Below are 20138 nucleotides of genomic sequence, written 5' to 3'. Positions count from 1 at the left end.
TCATATACATCTATCTTACTACAATATAAGATAATCTAATTGTGAAACGTTGATATAGATTCTTTTCGGTTTTTCGAAATGACAATTACCTTAACTAAGTCTTTCAGAAATTTCATAACAAATGCGTATGCATACTACATAAATCATACGTTACAATCATAGTATTATACATACAGATATATCTTCATATACAGTGATGATAATAATAATAAGAATAATAATAACTATATGAATTCTCAATGGCCATGTTTGTTTAAGTAGTATACAGTTGGTTAATTTTCTTAATAGTAGTTTTCTGTCCTATTGACAATCTTTGCCTACAATCATGATTTAAAACTACATCTCTTTTATTATATAAAAAACATTTTTATCATCGCTTTTTGGGTTTTGTTCAATTTTATTGTTTGTTTGCATCGGTACACCTGACATGTGTGCGCTTTGCATACAATAATATAATAATAGTGTTTCGACGTGTTACTTTAAGTTTGCTGTTTTTTTTTTTTTATCTTTTCTTTTTAATTTTATGTTATAAAATCAGGTATTAGAATAAATCATCTTCAGTAAATGACGGTAAAACGGGCAAACCCACATCCTGGCCTTATTCTACTTTTATTTTATTTTTTTTATTTTTTTGTGTTTTTGTTCTCTTTTTGTACAATTGACTATTCATACACAACCAAGTCATCATACATACATTACGTGTACAGACTCATACACTGGTGTCATAATATAAGCAATGGTGAATACCTTTCGTACCATACACAAATTCACATGCCTGCACACACTGCATCTTTCACACGCGCATACACACCCGTCTACACAGTTTTTCCATTTTAAATATATTTACATGGCACGATACTATAACGAGTAGTAGGCAGATCAACGGTCACTGTATGTATAATAAACAATCTATTTCGAGCCGCGCGTACCATGATGCGTTGTTCCCCTTTTGCGATGAAGTATGTAAAACTCTTTAGATTTATTTAATAATTTTTCTGATCTTTTTTTTCTTTGAAATATTCGTATTTAAATTGATTAGCAATTCGCATAAGGCATAACAAGCACAAACTAAGATCGTTCGTTGTGCTCATATAAAAAAATTAATCAATGAATTACGATGGTCAGATAGAATTAGAACAAATTACCGCTACAACATAAACAATTCGATATACAGTACATAATGTAACAAGAGGTAGAGAAAGTGTAATAAACCTACAGAAATAAAAAGAACAAAAAAACATGTCAACAAATACCCTGAAAAATAATGTATTGTTATCCAGTACACATTTTAAAGGTGACAAAATTCTTGAAAAAAATTAAACTAACAATAAGAGAGAAAAAAACCTCATTATCTATATAAAAACACGTGAATAACGGTTGAATCGTTTCATCAACTCCACGTCTTATATCCAATTTCAAGAATTACACATGCCGTGTGAGTACTCGTGTACGTAGTTAAATAAATCGCGCAAATAAAGCTCTATTTTATTAGTTCATTATAATTTCTTATGAGAGTACGAACATTCTTTCGAGTATTTCTAGATTCATCCTTTTATTTACTCAAAGCTGTATGACGTGTGATGTATTAACGACGATGCAATACATAATATCATACACAAAAATAGCAAACTAATGTTCCGACATTTTCTCGCGTGATTTATGACGCCAACGCCACATAAAAGGGTACAAGATTTTGTGCATTCCTCTCTAAATAATTGACTTCCAAGTTTCCAAATGAAAATATATCAACTGTTTGTTTTTAGCAAAACTTATAAATTTTTCAAATTCGAAGAGCATTAGCGATAATTGCAACAACGATAACACAGTAATCATATTACAAGATTCTAATATTTGTAATTTGTATTTAAAAACATCGTTCAATTTAAAGGTATTCAAAGTTACTTCAGCAAACTAATCCTTCAACAAAATTTTCAAAACTCTACTTCATAGAGAGTAAATGTCTATCATCTGGATAATAGTTACCTGTTGTGATTCGTCAAGCATTAAAAATGTCGAGCATACAACATGGTCAAGAAATGTCTTCAAAAATGTCAAGAAATAAGTAAGTTTTGAAATATGCAATAAAAGTTCATGGGATTGAAGATTTAATAATAGTATGCTTTTGACATTGTTGAGGAATTATTTGAAAATGATCATTTCAATCTAGTGACTCCGGAGAGATCACATGGCGAAGTTTAACGGATTTTTCTCATTTCATATTTCATTACTTTGGGTAAATAATAATATGATCGTGTATTCTTTTTTCACCAAACATAGAATTATAACAAATTGTCAATAGTTTAAACGAGGTTTTGTTAAATGTCATCATGCTAAAGTATATTTAAGTATATAAAAAACAGTGAAATGCAAATGCATGTAACTTTTGCAATTGTCGTTTATAAGAGAAATAAAGAAATATGACCGAAATATTCGACAATGCTGTATGCACGAGAGGAAAACAGCCATCTTTTCCGGTGTCACTTCCACATTGTAACATTTTTGTAACTCTAAAAGAATATCGTTCATCCGTTTTCAATGACATATGCATTATTTATTCAATTTTTCGATTGATTATTTGATAAAATTTATCTCTCTCTAATTAAGGTATATGATTATAGAGTGAGTAGAATATATTCATGCGAATACATTGGCGGTCACAAAAACAACACGATTACGAAATATCTCAAATATGTTGACATAGGCAGTTTCCGCATGTTTACTTTCACTCTACAGCCAAAGAATACTGTATCTATTCTTCTGCTTGGACACTTTTTTGACTAGACGGTATGTCTGACACATGCGTCAATTTACCTAACGCGCCCTGCAACATCCGCGAAACAAACGTGTATATATAAATATATTCAATATATATCGAATCGAGCTACAATTTGCAAATAATTCATAATTGCAAATCTGTATATCCAAATAGACTGGAAAAACACGCGGCTCGTTTCGTGCCTGAGAAGTAAAACCGTGTAACCATCGAAATTAGTTTATTCGGGACTAGATGCGGCTTGCTGTTGTTGTTGGCTGTCCTCGTCCTTAATAACCTCAGCCTGCATGGCCTTGGTGAGAGCATTGGCATCCTTAAGCGATATAACTTGTAGAACTTGGTGCTCGCCAGCTGCATTGATCATAGTCATGGGATGTCCCTGAATAGTAACTGCCTCGATGCTGGTCTCGCCGTTTCCTGGTTCAACCTTAGGTACCTGGACCATCGGAGTGACAACCTGCATGGTACCGTCGCTCTGGATGTTGGCTACCATCGTCTGGTACATGCTGGCCGATACCGGTACAGTGATAACGCCGGATACGGAAACCGGATAGCCTGAAACACCGATATCAACCATGCTGTGTTCTGCGGTCTGCATGTGCCCTCCCATCAGCCTTTCTGCTGTATAGTAAACTGGAGAATTATGTCAGACTTTCTTAGAGCATCAATATTATTGTGCCTCTGTCACCGAGCTAATAATTAACCGCATGGTTGTTAAAATGTTTCACTTTGAGAAATCCTCTGACTGCTTTAGATTTTTCTGATGATTTTAAAATTGCATTATAAACCTGTTGCCGAATGTGATTTAAAATCAAACTCATGGGATTAGTAAATTGCTATGATTACGTATTAATAGGTCTATTATTTTAAGCACTATATTATTTATAGCAATGGGATATGAAAATGACCTCCAGTTCACGACACAGTTTGACGCTATCATCTGATTCATGCAAAACACTTGTCTCATGGTGTCTACTATATTAAATTTGTACATAAATATTAACCAACGAAGGTATATACAAACATTCAAATGATAAGCGTAATTAAAATAATTCGCTTCGCAGCATAGGCTCAGTATTGAAGTTTTCTTGATGTGAACACGTAAAAAAAAAAAAAAAAAAGAAACAATAAATTGTTAGAGAATATACAAACATACTTGTAAAATGATTGTTGAAGAACTAGTTCTGACCTCGCAATTTTACTTCCGGGACATAGACAGTATGTACGTATGACGTGGCGAAAAAACGAGATGCCACAATTATTGAAAAATGGAAAAATAAAAATCTGATTAAGGCAGTCTTCGAGAAGCGATTCATTATTCCGACAACGCGTGAATGCTCTAATTATAATGAAATAACAATAATCATGATAATAATAATGATAGTATAACATCACTGGCGCTTTATTTTCTTTACTTTTTTCTTCAAACAGAACACACAGTACGGATACACAATTTAAGTTATATATACTGCATTTTTATTGCACAGCAAATATATTGGCGAAGACTGCCCTGGAATATTGAAATGAAGAATATAAAGTCAAAGTAATGAAACATCAATAAAACAATAATCTATGTACATTAAATTTATTTCGTTACTGTGCTTAAGTAAAATCAATAATTAATATTCGCTAGATAATAATAATAGTAATAATGATAAAACAAAGATAAAATTTCTCTTTGCAATTCGAACTGTCTCGATTCACTCGTATGATCTCTCTTTGTCGCACGGCTTTATCTAGGTAATTTACTATGTTGCTTTAATTTCATCTAATATTTGGAATCTATAACTTTCAGCAACTTTTCAATCCATTATCGAACTTAAGTATGTATGTAATATGCAAAGAGAACGTCGACTACAATTGCGTATTTGTACATTTGGCATTCCGTAGACGCAAAAATATTGTTTATTAGGAATCTGTAAAGTGTTTGTACGACAATATTTTTTCCACTCTCTTTTTCTCTCTCTCTCTATCTTTCACTCTCCGGAACATGCATCACATTTAAAGTTTCAAGTATATTCCGCGAAGATAAGAAGGAAGAAAATCAATGATAGAAAAAAAAATAATAATAAAATGTTGATTTAATAAGAAAAAAGTGAGAATAAAAAAAACAATAATCCGTAACAGACCTCAGTATGTATATACATATGTACGTGATACATACACAGGTATAAAGTTATTTGTAAACAGATATGTGTATCTATCCTTTGGTAGCAAGTGCTGAGATTTAGAATTCTCATACGGATACTTACAAATAAAATAAAACGAAACCTGTTTTTAATTATCGTTTCACACACAACTACCTCAAAGTAAAAATTTCGCACAGCTTTCCTCGGTCCAAAGATCTCTGATTCATACGCCTGATTTATGCGGTAACTGAATTGAATTGATTAAAGCTACAACTTGAAAATTTGCGAATGTAAAAATGAGGAAACGTGTGCATCACTTTTATTTGGAGGCGTAGAAACGGTGCATTACACTGAAGTAATAAACGTTTGCTGGCCAGCCATTCGAGTCACTGCCCGAGTAACTCCTGACCGGGGACGGTGCAGAGCCTATAGAAAATTGTTTTACCGTGTCCATCTTCCCCAGTGAGGATAATCTGGCCATCTTGTCCCAGCGTAGCCTCAGTCACGCTGTTAAGGTCGACGGAAACGCTGCCGCCCTCGCCTCCCCCCGTAACTTCGGCAAGAGTTTGAACCTCACCTTGACTTGTGTGGATCTGAAACGAATGCAGATTTTCATCAAACTAAACGAAAGAAGGGTGAATCGGAACCTGCTGGTGTTTCTGTTTGCACTTTACTAGGCTTGGCCTATAAGCATAAAGTACCACCTTGCGCTTGAAATTCATCATTCTTTGGTTGTTTACGTTCTACAAGTTATTCCTAACTACTTTCTGAGTATGTTAGAGAGGCGATAATTCCTCGTTGTATAAAATACGGAGCTTATCACTTACGGTAGCAACACCTTGAACTTGTGCCGTTGTTCCATCTGGTAGTGTAATGATAGGATTGCTTGGATCAACTTGTATTATTGATACCGTTCCATCGGGATTTGTTATGGTCTGCAAGACCGCTGTTGGATATTGTGCTGTCATCTGCAAAACGAGGAACACAGCGCAACACGTTACACAAACGAAATATATCTTTTTGCCAGTAAATGCCAATCGAAGAATATAGTTCCTCAAGTAGAGTGGTTAATTATTTCACTTATTGACTATGCAGAGATAATACAGAGTTTTAATATCTGGTGGGATCTCAGAAAGTTTACCAGCTGGTTGTGCAAATGATATGATATCATAAATCATTTCGGAAAAATCTAAGTAGTCTTACATGATTTAAAGGGTTGGCTGAGACTTTGGGATCAATGGTGAAAAAAATAAAATAAATGTTTCAGCGTAATATCATCACCCCCCCCCCCCCCCTCAATATCGATGGTAATTAAATACTGTGCTCCAATCCCGTGGCAGCACCGACCATCGAAATTATAAGAACGAAAAAACCGGATTTTGCCGACGAAACAATTCTTCATCCACATGACACAGAATACCTGATACTTTCATTGTTATTTATTGAATTACCGCATTGAATACTATGCGTGACAATCATGTGTAAGTATCAGGCGGTAGTTTGAGGATTTCCTAGGTTCGTATGTCCGCACAACTTGTGCATAAAGTAGAAAAAATTAAAGGAGAGATAGGGGATCACGTCAAGCTACCCTTCGGAAGCAAAAGTGGCATAACGCGTACAACAATCCCCACCGTTTGTTGTTGTTGTTGTTGTCCTGACTGGCTTCCTTGGCCTTGGTTAGAAGCATGTGACTGATGCGAGGAAGAGTGCGGCGTTTGTTGCTGAATCAAAATTGTCGTTTTGTCATCTTCTTCGCTAAACGCTGGTAGTAGATCCTCTCGGCCGTGAAACTTGTAACAGTTTATCACGATTTGCCTCAGTGCATGTGTCCAAGAAATCTATAACATAAAGAGACACATATCAACAAAAAAATTATTCATACAAAAATATCAATTTAGTTTTTTTTTTTTTCTATGACTTCAAATTCGACAGATAGTAGGAGTGACAAAATAATCTCTAATTCAGAATGTTTCTAAGGTGGTCATGCGTAACGATATTTTAAATTCACTGTATTTTCTCTTCCCTCTGGAAAATCCCATCCACCGACCTTTTGTTTCTCGTCTTCGGATCGAGCATCCATGCGAACATTGGCCCAAGGTAATTCTTCAGGCCACCAAGGCGGTCGAGTACTTTCGCGCCCCCAGCCAGGCTTACCTCTGCCTGTAGAATACTTCAGCATCAAAGGTATAAACGCCCTAAGCTGGGCCTGGGTCATTTTTTCAACGGGTGTTGGTATGCCGTCTATTATTAGTGGAGGTAGTTCGTACAGGGACGGATCCTCTTGTACAGGTGGTGGTGCTTGCTGAGCCAATGCGCTCTCTAGTTCTTCCATTACCATACTCCTAAGGTTCTTAACGACATCTTCCAGCGGTTTGGCACCAAAGACCCTGTAGCTGCTGTTAGGCTTACCAGGTGTGGCCACAAGAACAACAGCTTGCTGTCCAACGCGTGTTGCAAATTCGTCGATGGTTTGCTGGAAAAATAAGGAAATGTATAATTAACGAGCAAATATGAATTGGTCAAACAGTTTGTAAAATATTAGTGAAAAAAAATGTTCAAGTTGAAGCCTACGAATATTTGAATAAAATTGTTGATAGAGCGTTTCTGTACTCACCCTAAGTTTTCGTAGAAGCCTATTTTGCTGTCGTTTACGAGTACTAGGATTAGTCTCAAAACTATGAGGCCGTTTTCGCTTCTTGGCTGAAACGATGGCAGCAGCTGCAGCTACCCCGACTGGCCCTAGGTACACTCATTATCAGATACCGTTCAGTCCTTCTAATATGAGAATGGACAAGTTGTGCCAGTCAAATATTGCCATTAAAGACCACGTGTGAATTCTCCCAAGTTTGTGATAGATGAATGTTTTTACCAACATATTCTCAAATCCAGTTCCGAAAAGAAAAAATATTTCTTGCATTGCCAATACACCAATGCAACAATATTTGTAACGAAAAGTGAAAATGACTTCACGTTGGAATGGATTTCTAAATACAAGATGGTCCGATTTACAATAAAGGCAATATTGTGCTAATACAACGTTTAATAATTAAATGCATTAAAATACAAAACACACGTGTGTACTTCGTACAACAAATTAAACGCACAAGCAACATTAGAACAACACGTATCTGCATTTCACACAAAATACAGGATAATCCTGCATGGAAGAGCGTCACTGATGAACATCTCACCGAAATTAAAAATATTATTGATCCTTTTCATGTTAAATATTAATGACAATCATGCCTTTGCACAGGTAAATAAATTTTATCAACAATTCGAATCATTTCTTTTCTCTGTAGCTCAATACTTAGCTTTTACTAGAGATGGATCAATTTTTGTTAAAATTTTTCAAACACTCATTGAATATGCGATAATCAGTTCATGAGATTGTCAATTCACTGTGACATTAGTGATTCAGAAGATTAATACGAACAAGAATAATAGATTATTCGTTAGAGATTTTCGATATTCTAGAATTCAAGCATTAAAGAGTAGCAGCACAAAAACGACGAAAAATAATAATATAATACAATCAGCTGTGGTGAATAATAAATAAGAATACAAAAGAAAGATTTGTTCGAATAAATACTACGCCAATATAGATTCTGTACCATTTGAATTACTTTTCGCTTATATTTGCAAAATATAAAAAAAACTTGATTCATCGATATCTGTATCTCGACGTGATTCGAAATTGAAAGAATTTAATGCCGATATAAAATTTACCTCCTACTAATAAGAACAAATATTTAGTACATGTAAATCATAATGTAAGGTATAATGTCATAGTATAGTGATAAACAATAATTACCAATTTATTTGTACTTCCCTCGGACACGTACTATTGCGCAGGGTGTCTCTCATCAAAGTAATAGTCAAATTTTACAACAGACAAAATCCATTTTGCTAGCAAAAATTTCATAAATTGGAACTCAGATCAAATTCTATAAGATGTTGTAATAAAATAAGATTTGATAGACTGAACAGAGGAACTCGTTTTAAAAATTACAGACGGTAATCTGTGAGTGCATTGGATTTGCGTTTCAGAAATTTCAAGTCTAGAGCTGGTTTAAATCGTAAAAACAAATGGATAAATACATACGGTATTTGATTATTGATTGTTTTTTCTACAGTTGCAAAATTACGAATAGTATAAAAATATCAACGCGACAATTACTAAGTATGAGGTTTGATGTAAATGACCATGAATGTTAATCTTTTACTCTGACTCAGAGAAAGCACCCTGCAACGATCAACGTTTGGACAATCGAATAAAACGTACATTAAAAGATTAGAATCGCGAGTTGGTAATTCAAAAGTCGGAAAAGCAAAAAAATGGAAATCACCATTAGCGTGTTTGTTTTGCCAACCTGCAGCGGCGAGCTGGGCGGTAACATCATCGTCCATTGCAGCGGACAAAAGGTCCCCCTCTTCGTACGTCTCAGATCCACTAGTTGGCTCATCATCGTCTTCGTCCGAGAGCCGGTCCATTCGGTCCAAGGCTCCGGATTCTGCACTAGGCAGCGACACCATCCTTTCCTTCACTTTTGACAGCTGAATGTTTTTCAAGGTCTTGATTATTGCAATGTCCCGTCAGTTGTATCAGTAATTTGCAACGATTTTGGTCTTCTACATCACCGTGAGTTGTATCTCTGTGAAAAAAAGCGTTATTCAACGTTTCATTACAGTTTCATTTTTGAATTGTCTATCATCCGATGTAAGAGATATAATTGGACGATTTTAATTATTCATAAATTACCACGAGCTTTCAGAAGAATTATTTGAGGTCTTTGATGTATCATTGCAGCTTTGATTCTGGCAAGTATTTGTACTTGTCAAAACTAAAAATTTTTATGCATAAAATTTGAAATAAGATGGTAATTTTAATCATTACTTTTCAACACAATTTCTGGTATGCATTATTTTAGAAACTATATTTGTGTTTCGGCTTGTCTGAATACAATGAACTGAGAGAACTACCAATTTTGCCAGTCTCCTAACTGCCTACTTTAAGACTTGTTCCCCATAAATAACATTTTTCAGGTTACTGAGCTAGTACAGCTTGAAATGGAGTTTTCAGCACAGTTTCGATATACTTATCACGGTGTTTCAAAATCCTAGCATAATATTTTGGACAGTATTGCAAGTCTTAATTGTACGCAACAAGTGCCGGTTTAGTTAAGAACCAATGATACTGATTTCAGAGATTATATATCAACAGCAGGTACTGTCCAAACTTGAAATATTGGCAGAATTGAAACAGTCCTATTCTGTGTAAGTCTTCAATTTGGTTCGGTATGCATGTTCTTATACTCATATTGTATTTATAAATTACAAGTAATAGGAACTAAAATTTCATTCGCCCATTGTTTATTATCATGCCCTCGATAAAAAAATTTCTTATCCATGGCAAATGATGAAATTAAAGAATATAGGGATTAGAGGAACTTGGAAACGTTTTGCAGGAACATCTGTTTGGCGTAAGGTGGAGAAAAAATGAAAAAATTTAAAAAGGAACCATAAGTTTGTACTATCGCATAATAATTGTTTTCACAAAGCCTGCTAAGCTATAAATGATGAATTGTAAGTACAGCCTCATCCCCTTATTGAATGCAGGCTTTGCCCGATGTGGGGTGGCCAGCATGCTTGTGGGGGAATGGGCAAAGGGGGTGGAGAATGTGAGGGGGAAAGGACAAACTAGAGGGGAGATGGCCAAAAGAAATCAATACAGCAATCTAGAGAGACCGAGGAAGAGGCTCTACACCCACCATGGCCTAATTTTAATGCCAAACTTACTTTGAAAAACAGACGTCGTGAAATAATCGTAAATGTTGTTTAGAAAATTGAGCAACATTGCTCTTTTCCAGAATTTTGGATACATGATTACATGAAAAGAGAACCCGCTACTTCATCTTTTCGGCATTGGTAAAGACATGATCAAATATTTTCTACGCGATAGGTAACGGCTGTGTACCGGTACACAGAAAAAAATAAAATAAACATATCCGAGTGCCATGAATCTTTTAGGTAGGTGAAACTTGACAACAGGAGGAGAATCCTGCTGAAACCCTACGAGTGTTTTCAATCGACTCCGGGCACAAGCAGTAAGGAAGGTTGGCGGTATGGAAACGTTGCGGAGAGCGTATGCCATGATGTGAACTGAGCGTACTGGAACGGAGTATCGAGATAGAACTGATAGTCGGACGTAGCGCTGGGTGACGGATAAAATGATATATGTAACTTTTTGGTTAAGTGTCAGATAGGAAGAGGATAAGTTTGGGGAACGAGAGGAAAGGTGAGGGTGAAACAGAAGAAGGGTCCCGATTTGTTTGAACCGATCCTGAGAACGGTGATGAAGCTCGAGTAGCGAACGAGGTTGAGGACGAGGAGGTTCGAGCACGAAGATTAGGCGCGGAGTAGCCTCGAATATCTGCGTGGTAATTCAGCGCGACTCGTCGACGTCGGCGTCGTCTTGTTCGTCCTGATCGTCGAGTCAAAATGCGCAGGGCAAGGTAAAAGAGAGCCCCGGACGGGCAAAGCTCATGTCCGAAGAACTCTGGAGCAAGCCCAGTTAAAATCGCGAGTTGCGTACGCACCTTTAAGCCTGCGTCTGCGGGAGGACTGCCGCCGTCGGCCGTCCTACGGCCATCTCTCACGGTTCTTAGCGACGCAGTAACTCCACCAGGACAACGTTAACCCGGACGGGCCTCCACCGACGGGCACCGTTAATTTATCAAGGTAAATATCACAATACCACCACCCGTCACACGCACCATGGCATTTGCCAGGCGTATCGATCGCCTACGCGGCCCTACGCCTCGGACGGCCTTCCATAACAAACGCGATACGGCAGCCATTTTGGGCGAGCCTGCGCGTTGCGTGGTTAGCAGACGATACGAAATTCTCTCTATTTAACGCTCGGTACACGGCCGAATAGTGCCGCAACCCGAGAGGCCTTTGTTAAATTACATTTCACAACATATTAGCGTTACCATACTCACCGATTTACCAAGTTTATTTCCAAATTTACGCTGGCCACCACGGAAACACGAACATCGTACGCATATATACAAGCCTGTAATAATCCGATTGGATAATAAAACGTACATGTCATGGCGGTCTCTGTTTACGGCCTCCGATTGGCTCGTCCGTGCCCGCGCCTCGCGTCGGTAGGCCGTAGGGCGTCTTCTCGCCTACGGTAAAATCTATGCGAATGCGGGACGAACGGCGATTCATCTGATCGCCATGACCGCCGTCCCGCATTCTACGTTTCCGCCTCGTAATTTCACAAACACCGCACTCTGACCGAACCTTTTGATTCCCCTCGAGTTAAACTCTTCTTCTCAGGCGCCAACACGCGCGTGACTTTGTTCCAAGTACCACGTACCGTTGTCTTGTAACCTCAAATTATAATTGGAAGAGAAAAAATTACGGGGCAACCCTTCGAAGTTGGTGGTTCGTTATAAAATTTTAGATCCTCCGAAAAGGTACGCATTACATGTTACCTACACTGCGCCGGCAGCGAGACGTCTCTCGTCCTCTATTGTTGCTGTGTTTACAAACTTATCAGTCACTGTCGGGTAGATTTTATTTTTTCATTTATTTGCAATCACGACGTGTGGTTTAGTCTCATTAAATCCTCACTCTGGACAGTGCACAATTCAAATATCAACTCCTTAGTGATAGATTAATGACACTTGGTTGTGCGCATTGTTCGACATTATTTTAGGGGCTAGTTGTTTTAGAGTTACAGAAAAATCCTATCGACTAGAGCATAGACTTTAGTTGGATGACGAAACAACTGGTCGTGCATTGAAATTTCAATAATTTTTACAAATAAATGCAACCATTGGCTGGTTTAATACATTTTTCCATACTCGTTTTACATTCTGCAAGCCGTAAGCTGAATGGATATATAAATGACTGTGAACGGAAAAAATTGCTTGGACCAACTTAGTTTAATACCCAAATGTTCTGTTTTGTCGATTTTTGATTCGAATCTGCATATTTCCTTCACTTCAGGATTTAGTGACTATGCTGGAAATGAATTGTTCCTCATCTTAGCCACCAACTGAAAAAAACAACTAAGAAATCTTACTAATATTGTAAAATTATACATAAAGTCGTCATTGCTATGTTGAAATTTCAAATAAGCTTACAATTAACAGTGTATGATAAAAGATTCAACCTGATTCAATTTGAAAATCCAAATCGTAGTGAATAAATAAAAGTTTGAATCCATATGAAACCTTCAAAATTGAACAAAATGAATTTCTTTGAATTTAATTGAATCAGTTACAGTTTACAGTAAACAAGTTCTCATACTGTTAAATAATATAAACAGTGTGATAAAAGGAAAAAAAGAACCTTTATTATTTGCTTTATACAATCGCTATAATAATATATCTTATAACAAACGATAATAATATTAATAATAATAATAATAATAATAAAAACAACAACAATCGTTTTATTATCATAAAATTGGTGTAAAACAATTTTACATATCACATCTCTGAAGGGGCGGAGGGGGGCAGGAGGGAGTACTAGGGTATATATTGCAAGATCGTCTGGTACCGGCAATATCTTGTTTTCAAGCCCATGGCTTATTCTTGTTGCATAATTTCCCAAACCACCCAGGTTCACACTGACACGTGTTGTCTGGCTGGCACGAGCCGTTTCGACAAGGTCTCGTACATGCCGACCTCTGCGGTGATCTTCTCCCAATCTCGCAATGATTGCCTTTGAATCCAGCCGGACAACGACACACATTGTTTCCCTTACATTTTCCACCATTTACACAAGGAATCACGCATTTGGCTGTGAAATAAATAACATCCGTAACTGAACAAAATTTGTGAAAAAAATAAAAAACTGTCAGTACTGCTTAGAAGTCTATCAAGGAATTTATATTGTACTTACAAAATTCACAACGAAGACCAAAGTATCCCTTGGGGCATTCACAGGTATCCTTTTGCACACATTTACCTCCATTCAAACATTTCTCTGTGCAAATACCTGTAAATATTTGAAAAAATTATTGTTTCAGTTCTGTGAGCTAAAGTAATTTTACTCTTATTCTACTTTTTCTTTCAGAATTCTTAATCAACATGTTGCGCCTGAGTGGCTGCCGCTTGGCGAGCACAGCTTCATCTGCAACGTCCAATACAAAAGCTGGGAAACTGTTGGATGCTATTATAAGAGTGGACCATGCTGGTGAACTTGGAGCAGACCGAATATACGCAGGACAAATGGCTGTCCTAGGTTTGCTATGCAAATTAATAAGTTATGAATTCATAATTCTCTGAACCCATCATCTTTGCCTATGCAGTCAAAGAAATGTCGATACCATGCCAACTCCTATTTATTGAGCAAACTTGATTGACTCTGATGGTAATTTACAGGCAAAACATCAGTGGGGCCGACTATACAGCATATGTGGGATCAGGAAAAAGGGCACCGCGAAAAGTTTGAAGAATTAATCAGGAAACACCGCGTAAGACCGACGGTTCTCGTTCCGTTATGGAACGTAGCCGGATTCGTTTTGGGTGCTGGGACAGCAATGATGGGACCAAAGGCAGCAATGGCCTGTACTGTAGCAGTGGAGACTGTGATCGTTGAGCACTATAACGAGCAGCTGCGATCTTTGATGGAAAATAGTGACGAGAACGTAGACAAAGAGTTGTTGGATACAATACGAAAGTTCCGTGATGAAGAGCAGGAACATCACGACACTGGAATTGATCATGGTGCTGAACAGGCACCGTTTTATAAAGCTTTAACTAACGTTATTAAAGCAGGATGCAAAACTGCCATAACGATATCAAAAGTCATTTAAATCAGGCTTGTAATTCTAGGTATTACTTTTATTAAACAGAGGTTGATCCGTTTTGCGATTCACCCAGGTCGTGTGTTCTCAAAGTTCTTAATTGTAAAATGCGATTTGAATTGTGAAATTGGTCTTGCTACTTCGATAGATCCTAGTTAAAACACAGAAAATGGATATGATTCAATGTAACCGGTGTCAGTGCAAGTTTGTAGTCGTACACTATTCTATTCGAAGCTGATATCGCTGATTATAATTCTCTAGACATTGCCCACGCTTTGATCCTATGCGGCTACTTTGCTCCAACGCAACCTGCAGCGCTAAACTTTGTTTCACTTACAATTAAGCAATATTCAAAGACTACTAATCGACGATTACAATATTTTATCCAACCTTGTCTACGCCGCGTTACTTTTCTGTAAATAATTTATCTTTGTACAAATGTTGATTAATAAAATGATATGTTTTCATAAACCTCGGTTGAACGAATAATAATTTCATATTGGGCCAGATATTCTATGCTACCCTTTCCAGTACAAGTTTGTATTATTAGTAGTATACCTCCTTCGCAATAAGGTCCTTGAAAACCTGGTGGACAGGAACAGACTCCAGGTGCGGTGCAGTTTCCACCATTCATGCAATTGGGATAGCACAACGCCTTCTTACAATGCGGTGGTCCCAAGTAACCATCTGGACATGGTCCAGGATTAGGTTCTGCAAAGTATGTGTAAAATTTTAATTGACCAAATCTTCACCTCCACCGGTGATACGAGTTTTTAGATTCTTCTACATGAATTTTCCGGCACACTGCGAGAGATTTCGATAACATCTTCCTCTAAAGTCTGGACTTCGTAAAATTTCATAGTTGATTGGAAAATCTCACGTGAAAAAAAAATAAATAATCTTTCGCAAAACGACGTGAATTTCACAATCTTCACGAAAATTTTGCATCAAAGGTGTCTGTGAAAGAATTCTCAGAACCTTCACGTTCTCATCTACGTACGTTATAGTCTGAGGAGCCAATTGAGACCTAATCGCGCGTGTTCTCCTCATTGTCCGACTACTTCCGTTAGGCGTAATCAGTCGCGTGTGCAATGAAGGGCACGTGCGAGAGAGGGAAATAAGAAAAATGATTGAAGGGCGGGAATGCGGCGTAAACATTGTGTCGACGAAAATCTCACGTCAACTTTGTATTTAGTGGTATATAATGAAGCAAAATATATGAACGTATAAATTACATTTAATTATTTAAAAATTATAGAGTAAATCTCAGGTGAGGGGGAGGGGGGGTCCAAATTAAAAAAAAAAAAAATACACCTCACGTAATTAATAGACGCCCCCAAGTACCGAATCCTGGATGGACAGCGACGGGGGTGAAGGACACACTGGGTTACGATGCAAGCACACTCACCGCGTAGGGCGCATTCCTTTTGCAAGCTCAGCCGAAGGGGGGTTCCTTTCAGGGGAACACCCTTCCGCGTTTGGATGACCAGCCCGATCTTGAATTGAACAACGCCTGAACTATTCCCCGAACATGGTAGAAGCACGCTGAATTCTGCAATTTTAACATACTTGTATATAGCTTACATCGTGCGTTTCCATCATATTTATAATACCAGATTGCAGTACGTAAAGAAGTAAACGAAAAACCAGAAGCAAGAATTGTCTGCGTTCTTCTTTTCAATTCGCAAGCCTCCAAATTACAATTTATTTCCCTGCTTCTGTAGAAGCTGTGTTTCTTTTCTTGTTATCATCTTGCCTCGATAAAAACAGAAAAAAATAAATAAATAAAACAACGCAACTTTTAAAGGGAAATACGTGCCGAGGTACGTAATCCTAATACGACATCTGTCGATCGTGAAGATAGATTGCGATTTATGCATATTTGTAAAATTATGTCATAAGTATATTCCCAGACGTTGAATCCACATAATGAATGTGACATAATAGAAGCGTTGGAAGAACCACATTCGTTTAAGCAATGTTGTCGACGCTTGTTTGATTTCATACTGACTGTAAAAAGAAATCAGAATAGATCGAAAAAGCTCCGATATAGTGTATGAATAATAATAACTCAATACCCGACGTGTATTGGGCATAATTAACATATATATGCGCGAACGAGCGATCGAGTTTATCATAATTATTCTATGTAAATTTTACCCGACGTTAGAAGTTATTTCAGTTACGTATTTCGTAAGCTACTTTATAAATATCCCCACTTCTTGTAATTACATCGCATAATATAAGTAAAGAGATTAGCAGTGAATTCTTTCTATTAGTCGACGCCCGATTTATGTATAATAGGTATAATATACTGGTGCACGCAAACCTGAATACTGATAAAGTTTCTATATATAAAGTTTGTTCTTTTCATACAAAGATATGTGAAAAGATGATAAACATGCAGAGATATACGCTCTAACCGTACTAAAGAATTTAAAACTCTGTAAATGTAACGTCATATTACAGATAGGATAGTTCCGATATTATGAATTAGAATCAATTTAACTCTCACCTTTTGGTCTCCTCGGCACCCTCCCTCGTTGCTTGATCGTGATCGAGGGTGTCTTGAGGATAGACTCGTTGACCGATTTGAGTCGATCGAAATTATAATAGTACCTCTTAACGCCAGACTTCCACGTGAAATTAACGCACGACACTTCGCTCGGTATCGTCGGTAGTTTCGTCTCAAGCTCCGGGTCCAGGAGGTACGACAACACCGTACCTTCCATTATCGCGTATATCTCAATTTCTAATCCTGTATGCGGTTGAAAAAATAATTTTCAGTGATAATTATAATTATTTAATATTTATTATTAATTATATATCATAAAACAACAACAATATCGTTTGCGTCCGTTACACGAGGTCAGAGATACACGCCTGTTATATCCAAGTTGTAATGAAAACGGGCCGTGACTATAAACGCTGCGATCTGCAGGTCGTAGGTCGAATAATTATACGTATGCACATAATATGCGGTATATGTATGTATACATTAAGGTATTGGAAAACAAAAAATTTTCTTTCTAACAGGTTAAAAACTTCGATTTAGATATAAAAATATGTCTGTTCAAATTTCAGCACTTAATATTGACACTAAGAAGTTGCACGTCGCACTTTTCTATTTTCCATAAGAATAATATGGGAAAAATGGTTTTCGCTCCATCTGATTTTCATAACTAGCTAACGATGCGTCGTACAAAAAATTCACAGACGCATATTTGTAGGGAATTGAACACTCTTTAAAAGAAGTCTCTTATTACTTTCCGATAAAATTACTCCTTCAAAATTTATTCAAGGTCAAAGTAAAATATATTTTAATTGAATAACTCGAAGTATTTTTGAAACACCCTAATACAAGTTATACATAAGTATAATACAAGATATAGGTAAGCATACCTGCAATACGCTTTTGCTAGCATCGAAGTCTCCGAAACATGTGTCTATCTACCTTACGATAATATATGTTGACCGTCTTGAGCAAAGAGCCCGTGCAAGATCTTTCGAGGAGTTCGCGGTATATTTGCAGAGGGATAAAGGAACAAGGTGGAAGGAAAATGAAAACAAAGTATTCGATACACGCGCGCATACATAAGTACATGTATGTATTGGAACGAACAAAGAGGAATGTATGATATACACGTCTAAAGTGATTAATAACAATTTCAGGTATTTTATAGGTATGAGATTGATCGGTAGATAATTATAGTTAGTAGGCGAATAGCACGTGTAGTGGCATGAAATAGGAATAATGTTTTAATAACACGTAAAAAAAGAGGGTTAAACTGTATGCGGTGACGTAAAACCAACTTGAAATTGTTGTGTTTTCAATTGACTGTGAGACTTATAAATTCCCACAATGATATGAACCTTCAAACCCCCGGATTGACAAGAATTTAATTCCACAAAATTCGTCGTATACATGAATTACCATTTGGCGCGGGTATTTCGAATGGTAGGTACAAGTCCCGGCGCGCTAGACGATATAACGTGAAAACTTCAGAATACGTTGATCCAAAAAGTAATTGAATGAAACAAGTCCAAATCACTTAGTAATACAAATACAAGTAAACTTTACCACCTGAGAACACTGGTGATATTTTTTTTTCTCAGACTCAAATAAAAATCAGATTTTCTCAAGTGGTAAGCTTTGATTCTAATTCAATTTCAAAGGCATCGCAAAAAGTTTCATTGAAATTCATGCAGGCTTCGCGCAAGTCTGAGGTTAACATCTAGCTCGCCCGTACTATAAGGTGAATATTTTCTAAAACCATTATCCTTCCGACAAGATACTTGCATATTATCACGGATTGAGATATACTTACCGCTAAACATTTTCACCTGTTGCTGATCGATCCATAGGGATATGTCGCCGGTTGGTGGGCGGGTCTTTTTGGCGTCGACCCGGCCCCCGAGGGAGCAGAGCAGCGCCGAGACCAGGACAGCCACGGCTGCCGGGGCTACGGCCTGCTGCATCGTATGTGACGAGCTCTTCCACGCGCCGGGGTATTCAAGGTCGATTATCCGATTTAACGCTTTAATTAATTGTTGACTCCCGAGTTTAGATATGACGCTACGTTCCTCGCACACCCGCCCTCGGATCGCTTCTCCGACTCTGATTATACTTTTATTCCCCCCTCGACTCGCAAATTCCTGCGAGATCGGTCCACCAAACCGCCTTCTGCAGCACGGAAACTAACTATACTTTTGTGACCCGATCTCTGCCGATCCACCCGTCTCGCCTGCCACTACCGTACTAACGAGAGTAACGACGAAGCGCTGCTCTCCGCTGCTGTAGCCGTCTCTCCATCCATCCCCCCCGAATCGCCGCCGCGACCGACCAATTTTCACTTGCCTTCCTCTTTCCGCCAGCCTGCGGCCCTGCAATGGACCGCGATGTATCTCGCCGTCTCACTTTTTCCCAATTCTCCCCCGTTGCAGCCGAGTATCCTCGCGCTTATTCCTGCTTTTCGTCTGGGTCTCGGGATTCGGGATTCTGATCACAGCATCGACTCGCTGCTGCGCCATGCAAAGTCGCGTCTTACTCGCGTTCACGGCAAGCTGTATGCATACGTAGCGGTATAACAGTAAGGACAAGGGACCACGTCGTATTTACACAGATAAACCGGCTTGATGATCGACTGCGAATAATTGGGTGGAAAAAAGATTTCGGCTCGCTCTGTGGTTCCAGACTCCGACTCTCGCGATCTAATCTCTCCGAGACTCCGATTGCCCGTGAACTTCTCCCGCGGCGGGGTCCACGACGTACAACCAGCTTAGACTTATGTGCTGTTTTTATAGCCTGCTACTCGGAGATTCACATATGGATGTGTAATATAGATGTATGAACTGAAAATCTAATTTGACAGGAATTCGCTCGCTAATATCTATCTTCCGTATA

At 37.9% G+C, this 20138-nt stretch overlaps 3 protein-coding genes across 11 annotated transcripts; 1 reads left to right on the top strand and 2 right to left on the bottom strand.

The window, feature by feature from the left end:
• Nucleotides 1-483: 483 nt before the first annotated feature.
• Nucleotides 484-12147, bottom strand: LOC107224860 (DNA-binding protein P3A2). Of its 8 annotated transcripts, none has more exons than XM_046742850.1 (9): nucleotides 11502-11639; nucleotides 9544-9557; nucleotides 9252-9459; nucleotides 7517-7641; nucleotides 6950-7375; nucleotides 6534-6740; nucleotides 5730-5870; nucleotides 5348-5522; nucleotides 484-3328 (listed from the first exon to the last, which is right to left on the bottom strand). In XM_046742850.1, exons 3-9 carry the CDS (start codon nucleotides 9436-9438, stop codon nucleotides 2994-2996), a joined length of 1596 nt encoding a protein of 531 aa, XP_046598806.1. In that variant the 5' UTR covers nucleotides 9439-9459; nucleotides 9544-9557; nucleotides 11502-11639; the 3' UTR covers nucleotides 484-2993. The 8 variants fall into 8 exon arrangements, with proteins under 8 accessions (XP_046598806.1, XP_046598766.1, XP_046598784.1 ...); XM_046742810.1 differs by lacking the exon at nucleotides 11502-11639 and adding an exon at nucleotides 9665-10666; XM_046742828.1 differs by lacking the exon at nucleotides 11502-11639 and adding an exon at nucleotides 9665-10666 and having other exon boundaries at nucleotides 5348-5495.
• Nucleotides 11508-15205, top strand: LOC107224863 (5-demethoxyubiquinone hydroxylase, mitochondrial). 2 transcript variants are annotated; one of them, XM_015665081.2, is made up of 3 exons: nucleotides 11508-11643; nucleotides 14002-14169; nucleotides 14310-15205. In XM_015665081.2, exons 2-3 carry the CDS (start codon nucleotides 14016-14018, stop codon nucleotides 14741-14743), a joined length of 588 nt encoding a protein of 195 aa, XP_015520567.1. In that variant the 5' UTR covers nucleotides 11508-11643; nucleotides 14002-14015; the 3' UTR covers nucleotides 14744-15205. The 2 variants fall into 2 exon arrangements, with proteins under 2 accessions (XP_015520567.1, XP_015520568.1); XM_015665082.2 differs by lacking the exon at nucleotides 11508-11643 and adding an exon at nucleotides 12254-12392.
• Nucleotides 13255-19998, bottom strand: LOC107224862 (protein shifted). The gene is made up of 6 exons (XM_015665079.2): nucleotides 19063-19998; nucleotides 17250-17492; nucleotides 16143-16286; nucleotides 15293-15445; nucleotides 13828-13923; nucleotides 13255-13725 (listed from the first exon to the last, which is right to left on the bottom strand). The coding sequence occupies exons 1-6, from the start codon at nucleotides 19211-19213 to the stop codon at nucleotides 13499-13501; spliced, it is 1014 nt and encodes a 337-aa protein (XP_015520565.2). The 5' UTR covers nucleotides 19214-19998; the 3' UTR covers nucleotides 13255-13498.
• Between the last annotated feature and the right edge of the window lie 140 nt (nucleotides 19999-20138).

The sequence above is a fragment of the Neodiprion lecontei genome, chromosome 1 (assembly GCF_021901455.1).
Source record: "Neodiprion lecontei isolate iyNeoLeco1 chromosome 1, iyNeoLeco1.1, whole genome shotgun sequence".
Classification (NCBI taxonomy): Eukaryota; Metazoa; Arthropoda; class Insecta; order Hymenoptera; family Diprionidae; genus Neodiprion; species Neodiprion lecontei.
The sequence above is the reverse complement of the archived record's forward strand: the minus strand, read 5'-3'. Positions and strand labels throughout refer to the sequence as shown.

Bases quoted from the DNA above. Each gene is read 5' to 3' on its own strand.
- LOC107224863 (XM_015665081.2), top strand. From the start codon at position 14,016: ATGTTGCGCCTGAGTGGCTGCCGCTTGGCGAGCACAGCTTCATCTGCA. The intron at 14,170-14,309 runs GTTTGCTATGCA...GGTAATTTACAG, and splicing joins AGGACAAATGGCTGTCCTAG to GCAAAACATCAGTGGGGCCG.
- LOC107224862 (XM_015665079.2), bottom strand. From the start codon at position 19,213: ATGCAGCAGGCCGTAGCCCCGGCAGCCGTGGCTGTCCTGGTCTCGGCG. The intron at 17,493-19,062 runs GTAAGTATATCT...AACCGCATACAG, and splicing joins ACAGGTGAAAATGTTTAGCG to GATTAGAAATTGAGATATAC. The intron at 15,446-16,142 runs GTGAGTGTGCTT...CATACTTTGCAG, and splicing joins AAAGGAATGCGCCCTACGCG to AACCTAATCCTGGACCATGT.
- LOC107224860 (XM_046742810.1), bottom strand. From the start codon at position 9,707: ATGATACATCAAAGACCTCAAATAATTCTTCTGAAAGCTCGTG. The intron at 7,642-9,251 runs GTGATTTCCATT...GAGTGTACCTAG, and splicing joins GCAAAACAAACACGCTAATG to GGCCAGTCGGGGTAGCTGCA. The intron at 5,871-6,533 runs GTGGGGATTGTT...CTCGTTTTGCAG, and splicing joins AACAACAACAACAACAAACG to ATGACAGCACAATATCCAAC.